This window comes from Seriola dumerili, unplaced genomic scaffold, assembly GCF_002260705.1.
Source record: "Seriola dumerili isolate Sdu_G_001 unplaced genomic scaffold, Sdu_1.0 BDQW01000134.1, whole genome shotgun sequence".
NCBI lineage: Eukaryota > Metazoa > Chordata > Actinopteri > Carangiformes > Carangidae > Seriola > Seriola dumerili.
Window position 1 is genome coordinate 2037718 of NW_019174389.1, and position 19306 is coordinate 2057023.

At 40.4% G+C, this 19306-nt stretch overlaps 1 protein-coding gene across 1 annotated transcript; it reads left to right on the forward strand.

Annotated features, from left to right (window-relative positions):
- The first annotated feature begins 2439 nt into the window (after nt 1-2439).
- On the forward strand, nt 2440-15296 carry prcp (prolylcarboxypeptidase). The gene is made up of 9 exons (XM_022748972.1): nt 2440-3022; nt 7050-7190; nt 7274-7375; nt 7686-7867; nt 8329-8486; nt 10302-10474; nt 13688-13855; nt 13976-14163; nt 14656-15296. The coding sequence occupies exons 1-9, from the start codon at nt 2843-2845 to the stop codon at nt 14876-14878; spliced, it is 1515 nt and encodes a 504-aa protein (XP_022604693.1). The 5' UTR covers nt 2440-2842; the 3' UTR covers nt 14879-15296.
- The last annotated feature ends 4010 nt before the right edge of the window (nt 15297-19306 follow it).

The following is a 19306-nucleotide window of genomic DNA, read 5'->3' on the forward strand; positions in this document are numbered from 1 at the left end:
CTCATTGTGACCCCTAGAGGCCAGTAAACACTGGTGATTTTAGAAGGTGCTCGGGTCAGCATCTCACAGACTCCAGAGAGACTGCTACGACACTGTTAAAGAAACAAACTTTTATTGACAATAAGCAATTGATAATGACAACTGATTCCATTATAAAATTACTCAGGTTAAACTGGTAAGTAAAAATGCCCTGTTGCTAAAGTTCCTGTGTATTTACTGCCCTCCAGTGGTCACAGGTAGCAACTTCACCATAACGTTAGTCATACTTGCACCATTGCAGACATAAGTAGGAACAATACAGATATTTGTATTATTGCTATTTTACAGAGTGGTGTTGTCGTCTCTAATTGTAGCCACTAGAGAACAATTATAATGAAGGTTGTCGTCAGTGTAGGGAGACCACTGTGACCACCAGAGGGCAGTGAACATCTGCCAAGGAGGTCATGTTTTCAGCTGATTCTGTTTATTTGTCCGCAGGGTTACTGAAAAAGTACTGAACCAACAATTGAAGTCAGATCTCAACACTATAAATATGTCTGATTTTTTCTATTTACATAAAGATCCTTGCATTATTTCCTGTGTGAGTTTTCTTTTTATGCCTCCACGCTGGCAACAGCTAGGGCTGGAGGCATTATCGTTTCGGGTCTGTCCCATTCTTATGAATGTGATATCTCAGTAACGCCTTGAGGGAATTTCTTCAAATTTGGCACAAACCTTCATTTGGACTCAAGGACAAACTGATTAGATTTTGATGGTCAAAGGTCAAAGTCATGGTGACCTCACAAAACACAGTTTTGGCCTTGTGAACACAATATCTCGGGAACAGATGGAATCCCTTCACATTTGGAACAAATGTCCACTGGGACTGAAGATGAACTGATTAGACTGCAATAATCTCTGAGCATCTTAAATGCAAGGCACCCAGGGCGTATGAGCAGTGCGCGAAACACTTACTCCCTACAGAAAACAACTGGAAAAAGACACCTCTCTGAAAAATGCATTTGGTCTGACTGATGCTTTAATTGACATGCGCGATGTATGGTACATTTTTATCCAAACAACTTCATATCTATTATTCCCCATGTTATCTCCCCTAAAGGAAATGTAATTTATTTGATCTCCTCCCTCTGGCAGCTCAATTTTGTTTATATATATGGGCTGTTTATGTGTTTGTTTGTTTTCCTGTTTGGGCGGCGGACACATGCATAATACTCTTGTTTTTCTTCTGCCTCCCAATTCCAGTGAAATACTAACTCAGCAGCTTGCCATTTAATTGCTGATTACATTCAGTGTGTTTATGTGCACTGAATATTTAACCATCCACAGAGGAGCAGCATGTCTCCTGCAGAAACAACCACTACTCGGCACAAAAACGGCAATATAGACCCACTGATCCTACTGGTCAAGGCAAAGTATAATATCCACAGTAACTGGCATGTGTCAACCAGGTCCATGAGACACACGTCTCATGGCTCCCACACAACAGAATTAATGATTGCAATGACACAAATATGGGCCTATAGCTTGCCGGCCACCTGGAGGCTGGGGTGCAGCACCTTAAGGTGGGTGTTGCAGCACCCTTAGCCTAGGCTACTTCCAAACTTTGTTAACTTTGTATTTCAATACATTGAATTCAGTCACTAAAACCCAGTAAGGTTAACATGAGCTAAGTCAAATGTAACAGGATAGACGTCAGCATCTAGCAGAGACTGGTCGGTCACCCACATGGTTAACATTATTTTACTACATATTGTCATAAGTAGACACATCTTCATGAAGCTCAAATTTAAGTTTAGCTTGGTGGCAAGAGCACATATCTACAAGTTTCTTGCTCTACATCAGTGCTCCACAACCCTGCATAACCACTATTTGATACAAGTTCAATTTCATAGACATACAGCACTTAGCCTGTATAGCTAGACATAGCGGCATAGATCACACAACCTAGTAACCATGACTAGTAACATTACAATATTGATGATGCATCATATAAATAAATTATCAAGTAACCAAAACACCCATATTTCAGTGCAACAAAATATAGAAAATATTGATCAAACATTAAAGTTTGACTAACTTATAACTACTTAACATGCAGCTCTATAGGAAGTAATTTGAGATATTAAGTCATTATTTTGAGAAACTTTATTATTATTTGTGTCTGGCCTGCAAATGTTTTTAGAACAACACATTTTTGAGTGAGTAACACTGTGTAGCTTTAGCAAAACTGATGACAGTCAGAGCAGCTGTGCACGCTGGGAGATCAGACAGTGCGGTGAGCTCACTGACGCTACGGGAGGTGGAGTGCGTGAGTGTGTCCGACTTGACGCTAGTGTTTTTTATCGTCCAACCCTGCAGTCACCGGCTGCTCCCGTCAAAGCCGAAGTCGAAAACGCACGCAAGCTTATGTCTTTGCTCGTTAGTGATGGCCGCGTGACTTCGGAGCGTTTCTAGCATCAGCGTGCACACGTATAGAACTCGGTCTCCCAGCATCCCTTGCGAGCGTATTTATAGTAGGAACCGTCTGCTGTCTCTGCTGACTGCTAGCCGGCTGCAGTTGAATTAAAGTTGTTCAAAATGTTGGGGAGACATTGAACCCGATGTTTCCTGTCCAGCAGCTGGCTGACTCTGCTCCGCGGCTGAATGTAGGTCACATGCTGGCAAACAACACCTCTCTGGGTTTGCTGACAGGCGAGTCTCACTTCCTTTTTTTGACGGGACAGGTCTCCTCTTCCCAGCTCAAGCAAAGCCAGAGAGAGAGAGAGAGGGAGAGAGATCATGCGATCTCATTATCATGTGCTGAAGATCACTTTGTTGTGAGCTGTGTTTGACAGAGGCAGCGATGAGGGCTGGAGGCAGGACGGGGGCTTTGGACAGGGCTGCAGCTGTCTGCATCCTAGCGTTGTGTTGTGGCTGTTTACACGTGATCGCCCTCAAATCACAACTTTTCACCAGGCTCGGTGGGTCATCTTACTCCACTGAGACTCCCATCAGCTATGAAACATTTTACTTTGACCAGAAGGTGAGTTTAAAAATTCTCAAATTTTTCACTCACAATTAAGCCTACTTGTAAAAACTTAATATAATACGGGTACTTTTTCCCACTGGCTCCTTCCTCTTTTACTTCTTTCTCTTTCACTTCACTTTTTAATGTTTGACTTGCAAACTAAATAACTGCTGAGTTTATGGGTATAAATGAGTAAAAATCCAAATAAATTAAAGTGATCCTAATATTTTGCCTGAAACATCTTTTGATGTAAAATAATAAAACAACCGATAAAACTGCTGTCATAAAGACAAAAGGATATTTAAAAGAAAACCATGAAGGAGTGTTATGTGAAAATAAGATTGATATTATATGATGTGTACTGGCTCATTATAGTTTGCTCACATTATTATTTACCTCTATATTACCATTACCTGGCTTCATTGTTTGCCATTTACTTATATCTGCACCACTTGCTCTTTCTAATGTGTTCAATGTACTTAATGCCGTGGAAGTTGCTCATGTGTTGTGTCTACAGACAATAGGTGCTTCCCTCTGGCTTCCTGTAGTGAAGGGAAAACCATCACAATTGGCTCTGTTCTTGCCAGCAGAACTGTAACTATCCCTCCTGGCTCCGTGCCTAAAAAGGTCTCCAGGGCCCAGTGAATCTGAAAGACTTTGCCTCAGGGGGGGGTTTGAGAGGTCTTCTGTCAGCCTTTACATTTTCCATTTACTGTTGCTTCATGGGGAATCAGATTGCATTGTGTGTGTTGTCGTACACAGCACAGCAATCACGTTTAGTGACTTGTGAACCTGACTCACACAATCACAAGGCCGTGCTTTTGTCTTAATGACTCTGCTCTTCCTGCAGTCAGGGATGTTGTGAAAGGTAAACGAACCAGCTTCCCCGCATTTAAAGGACAGTATTCATCATTTTGGTGTAAATCTGAATAATTGTTATGATTAGTCATTAAATAAATATTTTAGACAATGAGTGGAGGTCCCTCTTCACCCTCATCATGTACTGATTAATTAGCTGTTTCACCTACCATGACAGTAAATGGTGTGTAAATTATAGAAACCTAGCACAGTAGTGCATTTAGGTGCTCCATGAACCGCTATATCTGTTCTCAAGATGATAATGCTAGAGCTTAAAATGTCAGGATCACTGAAAACTTAACTCTTACTGATTTTTTTTCTTTTATTGTTCTGTGGTTTTCCCTCAGATGTTCTTCACTGACTCTGATGTAAGTCAGTGTCTTAGAAGATTTTTAACAGAGACTGAACATAGTCACACCTCACACTCTGTAAATCTGGGCATCAGGTATCTATCTGTCTGCATTTAGCCTTAAACTTTAAACTGTGTTGAACATCTAAGCCTGTTCCCCTGCCAATTTAGACATTGGATATTCTAAGATCCATGCTTGTAGACGTCAGGAAAAGACAATCCAACACACAAGGAAGTGGATGGAAACAATCCCAGATGCTTTTTGTATGAATTAGTGAGAGGATTAATGAACTAAACATTTTAGAATAATGCACAGATTATTATTAAGTACATAGTGGAAAAGTGCTGATATTAACATTAACATAGCAGTATTTAGAGCTGTGATGATTTGTTGGTTATTGCTTTGATAATAGATTCATCATTTAAGTCATTTTTCAAGTAAAAATGCCAAAGAATTGATGCTTCCAGATTCTCAAATATGAGGATTTGCTTCTCCTTGTCTTACATTTTAATAAATCTGGTGTCTTTGTTTTTAACTGTTGGCCAGACAAAACAAGGCGATTGTGTCACATGGAGCTTTAAAAAATTGTGATTATTTTTTTTTTTACCATTTTTTGATGTTTTATAGATCAGACATTTAATCGATTATTCAATAAAGTAGTCATCAGATAAATCAACAAAGAAAATAACCATTAGTTGCAGCTCTAACTGTTATCTTTACATACTGTTAATAGTGTTTGTGCACTAAACGGTGTTTGGATTTGGGGACAATGCTCCACACCTGGTCCAACCCACGGCATCCTGCCTAATCAGCCAAGCTGACAAGAAGATAAAGACCATTTCCTCCCTTCTGACGCCCATTGTCTTGTCTGATGTGCTTTTTTTTTTCACCCAATCAACAAGAAACTGTCTGCTTCTTTTCCAAATGTGCAAAAAAAAAAAAAAATCAAGAAACAAGAAAAAAATCCCTGTAATCCACTTTTCAGTACCGGTAGCAAGTCTGCTGTTGTCATGAAATAATCATCAATCATGCAACTTTTTTCTCCACTCTGTGTGAGACGAGCTGCTGTGAAGAGAGCACCAAGTAATCCAGCAGTTGTCCAGAGGAAATCCTCTGGACCGCATTCTGCCTCCAGACAATGAATGGAAGTGTCCTCTCGCATCCTCTAAATTAACTGCTGTCGTTTACTGGAGCTTGTACTGCGTTTTTTTTTCCCGCATGTGTCCAATTTCTGGACAACAGATGCAGCTCTCTCTCTCTCTTGTGGAATAGTTCACGTACTGGTCCAGTAGATGTACAGTATGTGCAGTGAATTTTAATTGGAACAAACAGTGCTCTAAGTTGTGCAAGCAGTAACCACATGGGGGCACTGTTTTATCAGGGTGTGGATCTGTTACAAAACCGGTCTCGTGGGTTTTGTGATGTGCATACTGAGTGGGTGCAAGTGATAGAGTACTCACCAGGGGTCCTTTTGCTGAAGCACTTGATACATTCAACCACTTTAGTTTTGGCATATATATCACAGTTGTTTATTAGAATATTTTTCTTTTCATTTTAACAGAGCTTGGATTTCAGTTACTGAAGAGCTTCATTCCCGCAATCAGGCATCTACCATTTGAAAACCTTGTTGTGAAATGAAAAATAACTAAACAAATTATGTCGCTTTTTAAACGATTCAAAGTAACTTAAATGGCTTGTTCACAAAATTCCCACTTTACACTTCAGCCGATATAACTGACACTTATTTTGCTGCTAAACTGCCGAACTTTTCCTTTAAACTGTCTCATGGTCCCCTCGCACTTAAAAGCACTGCCAAGCGCTAAGGAGTCGAGGCTTGGATGAACACATTGAGGCCCCGGCATCTTTTTGCTGTCATTGGCTCATAAAATTGCTGCCTCCTTTGTATCCACTGAGGAGGGAAGAGAGCGAGGAGGGGGGAAAAACAAAACAAAAACATTTTGTATTAAGTGCCGGGGCTGTTTCAGGGGTTGGACAACTCAGTCGCCTCATGGGGTTGTCTTCTCTGTGAAGTTGTTGGTTTCTTTCTGCCTTTGTTTAATAAAGAATACAGGAAATATAGTTGAAAAGGGAAGATACCCCAGAATCCCTGAGGTTTGATGAAAGGATATCTCAGAGCTCATCTAAAGTGGAACTAATGTGGCATCCCTTAAACTGGCTCCAACATGTTTTAATACAAATTGGGGCTAATTACCCCCGAATCCAACCTCGGGACTGTCATTTCAAAACGCCATAGTTGGCACAGGGCCAGGTATCCACTGATCACACCCACCTCTCGGAGAAGTCTGTGTGGACTGGACTGCATCCTCTAAAATGCTTTGTTAATTTGAACATCAGTAAAATGATTGCCGCAATAGCTTTTCTGTCAACCAAAGTGTGACCAGTGCACAAGAGATGCCATCTTTTTGGATCATATTTTACATTTTCTGCTTTATGTGGCAAAGGGAGATACATCCCTAATTTACACTTTGAAAGCTAGTCTCAGTAGGGAGGCTTGTTCTTCAGTATGACTGTATAATATACACTTAACTTCAGCCTCAAAAGGCTTTGAATCAACACCATCTCTCACAGACTCAACATACATATGAAAAATTGTATATTTGTATATGTTTTTCAAATTAATTTCTCATTCATTTTAAACATGTCTATCTTCGCATTTTGGGAAAGTGGTCTCAGACATATACTGACGGGCTATATTTATGTAATTGCTCTAATTCTGAATAAGTTTCATTGATGTTTGTGATCAGTTTGTGTACATGAACACATTTAAGATTATATAGTTAGTTTATTTAGTATTATATTTGTATTTGTTTCAGATTGATCATTTTGGATTCCTGGAGGAAGGCACCTTCAAGCAGAGATACCTTGTGGCTGACAAACTCTGGAAGCAGCCTGCAGGACCGATTTTGTTCTACACCGGCAATGAAGGCGACATCACCTGGTTCTGCAACAACACTGTAAATATCTTCTCTGTTCACTCGTATTTACACTGCACACAGTGCTCAATCTAACTGAACACCTACCTTTGTTTTTTCTTCAGGGCTTCATGTGGGAAATTGCGGAGGAGTTGGGCGCCATGCTGGTTTTTGCAGAGCATCGTTACTATGGAGAATCCCTGCCATTTGGACAGGACTCTTATAGTGTAAGTGAAGATGCAGTGTCACACAAGGAGATCACATCTAAGTCTAATTAAAATCTGATTAAGTATGTTTGATTACATGTATTTTCTCCTATTTTGGTTTCAAGCCAGTAACTAAGTTACATTACTAACAAAAGCAAATCTTATACCTTAAGACTGTAATGGCATTTTACCTGAAAGCAAAAATGATTCAGTAGATACAGACATTTCCATTCTATTTGTAGCTAAAGGTGTTAAAATAATTACCCACCAAAATAAATTTCACTTACAGGCCACCTAATTGTGGAACGATACTTGTCATGTGCTTTTGCAGGACAGCAAACACCTGAACTACCTGACCTCAGAGCAGGCCTTGGCAGATTTTGCAGTCCTGATTCAAAACCTGAAGAGCGCTTCACCCGGAGCTCAGCACAGCCCTGTCATCGCTGTTGGAGGTTCCTATGGAGGGATGCTCTCTGCCTGGTTCAGGATGAAATACCCCAATATAGTTGTTGGGTAATGTATCAGTGTAGTTGTGAGGACCTGCAGGTTAAATTTACCCAAATGTGCACTAGTCATCTTTGTTTGTTTGCTTGCAGCTGTAATCAGTAGAAAAATGTAATAAAAAAAAAAAGAAAAACATCTTCCACACCAAGAAGTCACGTAGTGGTGCATGCACACAGCAGCTTCATGTTTACCTAACTGGTCATTTCACACCAAAGGACTTAAGGGAGTCTGTAATAAATACCAGATGTTCATTTGAGCCGTCATGGTGAATCTGTGCAGTCTGTTTTACAAAAGGCACTGCAGTAGTATTTGGTATCAGAGTTTGCATCTGCGTTCTATTGACTTTCTCACTGCCTTTGTAATCAGTATGCTCCTATTGCAAACACCTTACACAAATGTTATTCACAGATCGCCATGGATAAGGGATTGAGAGAAAATCTAAAATGGTTTTGCTTCTTCCTGTATTTCAGAGCTCTGGCGTCCTCCGCACCAATATGGCAGTTCCCTGGCATGGTGCCATGTGGAGACTTCTACAAAATAGTAACACAGGACTTTGCCAGAAGTGGCTATAACTGTGACGCAAACATTAGAAAGTCGTGGAAGGCTATTAATAATGTCTCTTCCACTGGTAAGTCGAACACTCACAAGTTGATTTATGTGATCTGTCACATTATAGGAAGTAGGACTTATTTGAATAATTCAGAGTAATAAATCAATCATGTTAAATCTTATCTATGAGGAAGGCTCCTGGATTGTAAGAATTTCTGTCCATATGGTCCACATTTGTTAAGTGGTGCAGTCGTCTATTAAAGCCTGAAACCAGACAGCTGTTACTTAAACCTGTAGTGCCACTGGGTATAAACTCTAGAGTCTCTCCACAGAGGACAGATTGTGAGAGAGAATATGTGGATCCATTAAATTTATAACCTGCATAACTCAGAGTGTCTGAGTTCTTCAGTCTTCCACTCAGATCTGAATAAGAAAATGTGCCTTAATATGATCCCCTGGTACTTTTTCCATGATCACAGTCCTAAACTATAGGAGTAAGCTTCATTGAATTGAGTTGCACTTTTTATTCTTGTCATGCCACTGGAAATAAATTTACACAATAAAAAAAAAAAGTCAATACCACTTTCTAATAAGGCATTTACAAAGCGTTTATAAGGTGTAACTGATAGTTTGATTAATTGTGAATCAATCATTTACTAATGCTTGATAGGACAGATATAAGCTATTCATAAGAACAGTTTCAGGTTGCTAAGTGATAGGAAATCCTCCTCCAGCATTGGCATACATTATAAGTTAATGTATAAGGGGACTTTCTGATGAGTTTAATAGTAAAAAGACAGAGACAGTGTCATGCTGGAGGATGATTGTCCCAACCTGGCAACCCAAAAGGTCTAATTAATGGCTTATAGCCGACAAAGCCATTAGGTACAGCTTATAAATCATTTTAAAGTGTCTTATTAGAAAGTGGTGCCAGTGGTGCAAATCTACCCACATCCAATATTTTCAAAATGCAGTTTGATAATATCCTGAACAGAACTGTTAAAAACCAAGAGAGGAAATACTCCTCCTGCTGTAAGGTTCTGATTATTAGTGTGCAAAAAATGTCACTCCAGCCACAGACAAAGTATTTATAGGAGCGAGGGCACAAAGAAGCTACACTGAGAGTTCCCAACAATATTGATCAATATCTCATAGCAACTAAGCAAGCAGTGAGACAGCATGGTATTTGGCATAATCTGTCAGACAGAATACAGCTAAACAGGGCAAACATGCTGATGTATTGTTTTTTCTATCACATTAACCCAGAAACCTCAAATAAATTGATGATGGTTGACACTTTGTGTCATTGAAGCATCTGTCCCAAAAAACTTGAGATTCTGTGAACTGGCCTTAAAAAAAGATGTGCAAAGGAAGTGATAGTTGAAAAAGGAGGAACCAATCACTGACTTGGAATAAAAGTAGAAATGTGCTGTTTGATTTAAATTTGATGGTTAATATACAAAGTATTTTATCAAGTATTTTGACAGGAAGAAGTATTTCTTCATGTTCTTGTCGGTTCTGTTTTTTGTTTTTTTTTATCACCATTCTTTTCTGAAAAGTTGAAACATGATACTGAGTTTTTCTGTGCATATTCTAAACTAAATGAGTATTTGCTTCTGTACTGGAAAATTACATTTCAGCACCCTGTCACTTTTTTTTATCTTTAACCAAGGTAAAATAGTGATCATTTTACTAGCATTTTGCAGCTAAAGCTACCATGAAGCTTTATATGCTGTAGTCACAGTACAACATTGTTTTATCTTTGTTTGAAATGACAATTTCACTGTCAAACTTGAGTAACCAGTAGTGTTGTAGATTCAGTAGTGAACATACATGATAACATGGATAATGCAGCCTTCAAGGAATGACTCATTTTTTGTTCTCTTGTGACAAGCGGCTGGTCTTCAGTGGCTGTCAGAAGAATTCAGCTTATGCAGGCCTCTTAAAAACACGAATGATGTTATCGCCTTCAAGAACTGGCTTCAGGAGACTTGGGTGAATCTGGCTATGGTGGACTACCCCTACGAAGCTAACTTCCTCCAGCCGCTGCCTCGCTGGCCAATCCAGGTACAAACAGCCGCTAGTTCAATTCTGTATCTTAAGAATCAAACAGTATTTCTAAAATGAGTCGTGGCAGTCGGGCCAAAACAATTACTAAATAAAAGAATAAAAGTTTTTAGTTTCACTTCAAATTGATTTACTGTCTAAAGTTTTTACTTTATTTCAGCTTTGGATTTTGTTTGTCTTTGGTTAAGCACCTGATTCGGCCTGACAGCCTGTCCTTAATTGAAATGAATGCATGTTTCAGCCGATTGTGTTACAAGTGTTTGTTGTGGTCTTCAAGCTTTTGTTTACAACAGCTGTCAATTAACTTCATTAATATTCATAAGGATCTAGTTTCTTTTGGATTTTAAGTATTCTTTAGATGAGCAGCTACAAGTAAGCCACCATTCTTTTCTTCTCCCGTACCAATAGTCTTTTCATTTGCACACTCCGTCAGATCTCTGAGGTGTTCCTCTTAGGACGCTCACACGGCACCACAGAAAGAGGACATTTGCCCAGTGCAGCTCATGAGGCCATTAAACAAAGGTTCACCACTTTCATTTGAATGGGACTGTAACAAATACTTCACTAGACACTTGATGTGAAAAAGTGAACACAAGTAACTTGCCAAAATATAGATAAATAAATAAATAAATAGATCCAGTCGTGTAATGTGGCTAACGCAAAAAAACAACAACAAAAAAACAACAACTTTTAAACATATTTAAAAACTCTTTCCTGTTGTCAGCGTTACAAAATAGCCTCTGTTTTCATGTAAAACAGCTTGTGACAGTACAGCGGCTGTTTTCCGGAGGCTGATTGACTTGGGTGAAGTGTATTCTACCAGTCACCTTGGCATGTCACGTGCATAAACCAAGCTCTGCTATTGACCCCACGACTCTCTGTTTGGTGCTTCAACACCCCTCCGAGTGCCCCACACAGCACTCTCAAACCGAAACTTTTACTAGTCTGATACATTTTTTTGTTATTTGTTTATCATTTAGCCACTGAATAGATCCGAGAGCATCGCGTTAGATGAACAAACACTAAATGGTCATTTTGAGTTTTTTTGGCTCTTTGCCTTTAATGTATGCGACCCCTATGGGTGGTTTAAGCGGTTTAGGCAGTGGGTGCAAAGAGGAGCTTTTTTAATGACAAAGCTAATGTGATTATCTGAGTGAGTGTGAGAACGGGGTATTGAGGGCTTAGAGGAGGGAAATCTGTTGGCAGAGATGAATGTATAAGCCTAATCCTATCTGAAAAGTAAGGAGAAGATGCTTTGGAGCAATTGCAGTGTTTTTTTTTCACGGTATAAATCTTTGGTTGGACATGTCTGTGGCCCTCCTCATCCATCGACCACCAACTCCTCCCCAGCCCACAGACAAAAGCCTTAGTAACAGACTCCACACTAGTGCAGCTCCCCTCCAACGTCCAAACAAGAAAGCCCAGTTTCCCTGCCCCACAAAGAGTGCAGAACAACAGCCACGGCCAACTCCGCTGCTGCAACCATAACAACACGCAGCGAAATCAAACAAAAGCTGAAACTCAAATATTTATCATCCACGCTATTAATTCTGAGAAATCAACCATGGTCAGACAAAACAGTAGTAATGAGAGCAAAACCTTTAAATTTTCACTCATTTAGATCATTGGCTTTAAGTAAATGGACGTTTGTTTTGTTTTTTTTCCTCTTGTGCCAAGATTAGAGCAATAAATTCAAGTTCATTCCAGGGAATTTCATATGCAAATCAGGCGCCACCACTTTTTATGTGGAAAAACACTTTATGGGCCACAAGAAAGCAATCTTCAGTCTTGTAAACAACTTGGATATACAGTGGCTTTAGAAAGTATTCAGACCCCTTCACTTTTTACACACTTTATTGTGTTGTACATTTAATTTTTAATGGATTGAAATGCTATTTCTGCTAATCTACACTCAATAACCCATTATTTAAAATGAAAACATGTTTTTCAGAAATTATTTCAAATTTATTAAAAAATCTCTTATCTACAAAAGTATTCAGACCCTTTGCTGTGGATCCAAATTGTGGTCTGATGCATCCTCTTTGTTTGAATTCTCCTTGAAATGTGTCCAGAACTTGACTGGAGTCCACCTGTGGCAAAATGAATTGATGGGACGCAGTTTAGAAAGACCGGCCAAACTGAGTAACTGGGCAAGGGAACTGACCAAGAACCACACAACAGTGACTTACTAACAGAACTTCAGAGGTCTTCTGCAGAGATGGAGAACCTGCTGGAAGCACAACCATCTCAGCAGCGCTTCATCACCCTCACAGCAGCCTTCATGGTACCTTGGAGTTTAGCAAACAGCATTTAAATTACTCTGAAAGCATGAGGAAAAAGATTCTCTGGTCTGATGAGAAAAAACGGAACCATTTGGGCAGAACTCCAAACACTATGTCTGGCGAATGCCAGGCACCACTCATCACTAATACTATGTCTCATACCATCGATATGATGCAACATGTTGGTGGCAGCATCGCGCTATGGGGTGGAGCTTGTCAGTGACGAGGACAGGGAGACCAGTCAGAATCAAGGGAAGGATGAATGACGTCAAATACAGTTAGGCCCTTGAAGAAAACCTGCTCCAGAGTGCACGCGACCTGAGACTCGGGGCAACGGTTCAGCTTTCAGCACGACAAAGACCCAAAGCATACAGCCAAGAAAATGCTGGAATGGCTTCGGGACAAGTCTGAGACCGTCCTTGAGTGGCCCGGCCAAAGCCCAGACTTAAACCCCATAGAACATCTGAGGAGGGACCTGAAGATGGCAGTTCACAGACACTTCCCATCCAATCTGATGAAGCTTGAGAGGATCTGGCAGGAATAATGAGATGAACTGCCCAAATCCAGGCATGCAAAGTTTTGAAGCAGTAATTGCTGCCAGAGGGGCTTCTACAAAGTACTGAATTAAATGAGATATTTCAGTTTTTGATTTTCAATACATTTGCGAAAATGTCTAAAAGCATGTTTTTACTTTGATATTATGGGTTATTGAGTGTAAATTGATGTTGCAAAAACTGATGTGCAGTTTTATCCATTTACAACTGCAAAAAGTGAAGGGGTTTGAATCATTTCTGATGCTGTAAGCAAATTAAATATCTTTTTTTTTCTCTTTAATATGTGAAGCATTCTCACCTTGTCTAAACTGTCATGTAATCACAAACTTGTGATTAATTCTGTGGTGTTTTGTTTGTTAACGTGCTGTGTTTTTAAGGTGGTGTGCAAGTATCTTGGATTCGATTCCACTGTGTCCGACTACCAGCTGCTGCACGGTGTCTCTCAAGCCGCAAAGGTCTACTACAACTACACCGGAGACTCCTCCTGTCTAAACACATCTCAGACGGCAACCGGCAGCCTCGGTTATCTCGGCTGGACTTACCAGGTGTGGTAGCACAGAACGCAGTGATCAGTCATGTCACGCTGAATAAATTGGCGCACAGAGGTGTCAGTGGGAAGCTTTTCCCCTATTTGAATGAATATGTGTTCAATCCCTCATCCCCAGGCCTGCACAGAGATGGTGATGCCCATGTGCACAGATGGCGTCCAGGACATGTTTGAACCAGGGGAGTGGAACTTCCAGGCCTTCTCCGATGAGTGTAATGCAATACTTGGTGTCCGGCCACGAGCCGACTGGGCAGGCATAGTCTACGGGGGGAAGGACATCGCCTCTCACAGCAACATCATCTTCAGGTAAACAGACCTCGGCAGAAGGTTCTCTGTGTTTTCTGGGTTTGTCTAGTGCAGCGAGCTCAATCAAAGTGCAGATTCCGGCTGGCTTTTATTTCAGGCAAATTAAGAGCAGCCATCTGTGTAGCCACAGGAGGTAGACAGACGTCTGTAAAATGTAAATGAAAAAGCTGACTGACTCTGGTGTAGCTTAATCACGAACACTAAGGTCGGTCATATGAGGGTAAATGCCAGTTAGCAGCTCTTGTCATGCGATAAAAAAGTCTGGTAATAAGCAATTTGATGTGAGTTTTCAAAGCAACGTTTCATAATGCTTTGAAAACTCGAATAAAATGTTTCAAAAATCAAAACACGTGCTGTGAATACTGACATGTTGGCCCTAGAGTGTACAAAAGACTATGCCTTAGCTAGTTTATTGACACACCATGCTCTATATGAACACCCTATTATGTTGTACACAAGTGTCTGAGTGAATTTTCTGCCGTTGTGTCTCAGTAACGGAGGACTCGACCCGTGGTCGGCTGGCGGAGTGACTCGCAACATCACAGATTCTCTGGTTTCCATCATGATTCCTGACGGAGCCCATCACTTGGACCTCCGCTACAGCAACGACCACGACCCTCCCTCAGTCCGTGCAGCCCGAGCGTTAGAGGTGAAGTATTTTCAGGAGTGGATCAGACAAGCTAAAAAGGCCCCTCGGACTGCATCGACCCCTTAGTCTCTAGAAGCAGCAGAACGTTACCAGGCTAGGATATCCATGATATGTATGGTGTAGCTTTAATATGCATGACAGGGTGCTCTTTCCATCATTCCACCAAAGTTTGTCCTCTTTTAATCAGTGTTGGGGACGTTTTTTTTTTTTTAACATTAAATTAATAAATTTTAACTTTTTTTTTTTTTTTTACTTTAGCTTTAATTTTCAATATCACTCTTGATTTTAGTAAGTGTGTTTTTTTTATTTTCATTTTAATCACAATCTCATCATAATCTCAGTGCTGGAGTATCAAACTACAATTTTCACACTCCATTTCTTTTATGCCAAACTATACATTTCCAAGGGCTGGGAGACAGAAAGGTACTGTGTCTGTTTGTGAAGTAAAAAAAAAAAACAAAAACGATTGATCACAATGTAAGTCTGTAAATATCTTTGTTTATTCATATCATTACATTATCATCATCATCAAAAGACTCGGATCATCATCATTTTGTCTTTCCTCACATGGGAAGTTTTGCCAAAAACCCATTAAGGCCTCTCTGCCTCCAAGCTGGTGTTTTCTTCCTTTCAGTCAGTGTTACAATGAGGGCTACACTCCCTGTTATTCTCATCTCTGTTTTTGTCATTTAATGTCATTGTTAGTCTTAAGTTCTGTTGTCACTCTGCTGAATAGCCATTGTTGTTATTCAGGTGTATTTGTTCTTTCAAAATAAGTTTATATGGTAATATTCCTCTTAACACTTAAAGAAGTCTCAGGAGTAAAATTGGCACCAAATACTACTTTTTTTTTTTTTTTTTTTTAGAGCTTTCCACAGAGTGATATTAAACTTGATTTGTTGTTGTTCACAGAAGAACAGTGTCCTCCCTGCTTTTTTAAGTTTTCTATTTGCATCTTATACTCAAATTATTTACAGGCTGTCATTCTCAGGAACACATCCACCACTGAAACTGTAAGCTAAAGACGATATTGATATCCTTCAAATAGTCTTTTACTCATCTGCGGATGCGATGTTGTTCTGTCGAGCTGACTCTTCATCTTGTTTTAGGAACACTGAGGCTTTTAAGTTGCCTCCACCTAGCAGGAACAATTGCGTGTGCTTGAGATTTAATAAAAACCCAATCGGAGGAGGCCAATAAAGTGAGTGGTGGGAGGTTATTGCAGCTACGCCTGCTGACCTCACCCCTGTGGACCAACCTGTGGGATTCCCCCTGGCACACATTCATTCACTGGCTGCCATTAAAGCTCTAAATTGCAGCACCAAGGCAGCCCATAGACCCTGGTTTGTTCCCCCCTGCTAGTAATATTATTAATACAACTCCTGGGGTGCCAGATAAGTTGAGAAGGGGTTGATGGAAGGTTAAGAGCAAAGCGGTGAGGGGATGCGGGAATCGGCAGGGACCAAGAGGCCTTTTGTAGTTCACCATGAAGTCACAGTTTTTTTCTTTATCTTATTTCAAATGTCAAGATAAAAGGCTCAAATGTCATGAAAATACTACGACTAAAACACTGTGACTGGCAATGAAAAAACATCTTCTTTCTTTGCAATTTTCTTTTAACAGTTCCAGCCTATTCACCCCCCCCTCTCCCCCCCTTCCTCTTTTAAAGCAAAAGTTCCTGACATGACATGACTTAGTGAAGCAGATGGGGAACATGTCCTGCACTGGTATGTGGTTTTGATTTTCTACCGGGAGGCTCAAAGCCTGACTTCTCAACATTTTGTCACAGGCTTGACTGAATTTCAGAAACCCTTGTCGAAAGAAACGTTGCTAAACATGGGGGAGGATGAGGTCTCTGCCACTAAATGCCCTCCTTAAACTTTTCTCAGGACTTTGAGAGGTCATTAATTTCGTCAGCCTTTTCTAAGTCTCTGACACTGGCCATCAATCAAAGGTATTATTAGTATTCGCTCGACCCCAAACTCTGCGTATGTCCCTGCTCAGACAGGGACCACACACTAGTAGGAAGAGATTAAGCCTGTGTGTGTCACATCACGTTGCACTGAGCGCCCTGCACCCTTGGGGTTGGGTGCTGCTGAATACGTAAATGCTCTGGGACAGAGGGCGTGGTGGTAATGTTTAACAATATCTCAACAATATGGATCTGTGTACTTAACAACTTGCTGGTTGTGGGAAAAGCCACAGCTCATTACAAATGATTTTCTCTTAATTAAACTTCCCCCAAGGTCCAAATAAAATGAGTTTTTAAAAAACAATCCATAGTTATAATAAACACTGGTCTATTATAGGAATTTAATAAATAACTTAACAATCAACACTTAAAGTCTTGAGAGTAGAAACAAGTCAGAACCTCCTGGGTTGTGCTCTCAGTTTGTGTATTTTTTTTTCCGAGCTACTCCGCCGCAGCCCCTCCCCTCTCGCCTCCTCTCGCCTTCTCAGCCTTAATGCAACAATAGAAACTTGTTTCCGGGATCTGTGCGTCAGGCTCTGTGATGTGAATGACCCACCAGCACAAAAGCCAAAGCCCCTTGACTAGGAAAAAAAAAAAAAAAGAAGGGGGGGTGGGGGTTGGTGGTGGTGGTGGTGGTGTGGGGGGGGGGGGGGGTATGGCTGCCACGACTGTGATGATGTCACTTTGCCAAAATTGTGCCGCTTGCAAAGAGAAGGAGTCAGAATCAGTTTGGGCAGGCGTTAAAAGCTCCTCCACTGAATCCACGGGATGTTGTGATATTGCTGCTGCTGACCTCCATTTCCCTCCACTTTGCTGTAATTAACCAGAAGTTTGAACTGATAAAAAAACTGTGCCCGCTGAAATGAATACAGGTGAATCATGGATTCTTATTTTTTCATTGCCAGCTGTATAAATAACAAGATAATCTTTGTTTTGTAACCATCTGCTGCTCTTAGATTTGAGTATGGCTGGATTTCTTTTCAGTCATAGACTTGTGTTGGGCCACAGATAATTAGATCAGTGCTATCAGTTTCACTGTCCCTTTTCTGCCCAGGGATTAACATAAGAAAGATTTTTTTTTTTTTTTAATGGCCTCACTCCCTTGCTCCCTGTTTTTTTTTTTTCATCCCTCCAACTCTTAAATGAGTCACTGCCTCACCTCAACTTGCACTTTCATAAGAGGAGTGATCTCCTTTCAATTACTCCACTGCAGTATCTCTGAAAAAAAAAAACAAACATAAAACACGAATAATAACCTGAGGTTTAACGTGGGCAGAGGATGGGACAGATAGAAACTAGTGTAACAGTTGGTTACACATTTATGTTGTATAGTTAACCTGTGTCTAACAGCCCACTCGCTCAAAATTCACTTGAAATGCAATTGAAATTCCTCTTAAATTGGGATAAGTGTTGGCAACATAACAATCTGGCTCTTGTACACATCCCTTATTGTATTCAGTGCTGGCCAAGAAACTTCCTGTAAATACGTTATTGTTTACAACAGAAGTTTCATACCCAGGATTTCTTAAGGTCAACATTTCTTCTGGCACACTGAGCCTGAACTGCACTTTATTCCCCTTTAATTTAACAGCTCCGGCAGCTTTTCTAGTTAAATCGACTGTTCATTATTGAGACCCATTTTACGAAGGGGCTGTGAGGTGCAATTTAATGAATCTCTGGCACAAAGCTCCCTTTCACTGCCGGGCAAAGAATAGAGGCTATTTAGACCCTGTAGGGCTTTATGTCAAAGGCAGCCCATAATAGTTGTCAGGCCAGGGCAGAAATTCCCACTGGCCTGGGAATGCACTAGAAATCAACTTTTGCCATGAGCAGATTAAGACACAAGCAAGCAGTTGGGAAGATTCTCCCAGATAGTGGCATCTGTTTGGGCACAAAGATTTTCCCACAGAAAGGAAGCCGTTCTTATCATTGTTTAGCCTTGTTTTTTTTTTTATAGCTGGGTTTGTTTCAGTGTCTAATTGAACAATAATTAGAACATAAGATAACTTCTGTTTGGTAATCCACACAAGAAACACATATGTAGACATGATGATTGAATAGAATAGTGGTTTAAATTGTTTTGAAAAGCAAGTAGGAATCCCACGGATAATAGAGATTTATGTTGGATACTTAACTCTGACGTCTGCTGTAATTTCTATTGTTTAAATGTGTTTGTTTTGTTTTTTTTAATATCATGCATTTGTATAACAGCAGAAATACTCTATCCAAGATTTTAACGGCGTCTCTGCTCACCGTTACAGTAATATCCTCTGGTTTCATGAGAGCGTTCTTGGTTCAGAGCACACACAAACAGTTAAACTAGAGGGGGAGAGTTCTGACAGAAGTTATTGTCTTCAGCTCAGCAGGGAATTTCAGACAAATCCCTCTTAGATGCAGGTGGTCGGGCACAAGCAAAGAGTTAAGTCCTGCGGTCCCTTTGCCCCTCCTCTTTGATGTTCTGACATCATTAGTCCAGCCCCCTGTAAGATCTCCTTGCTCTCCTCAGAGCCCGTCACTTCTAC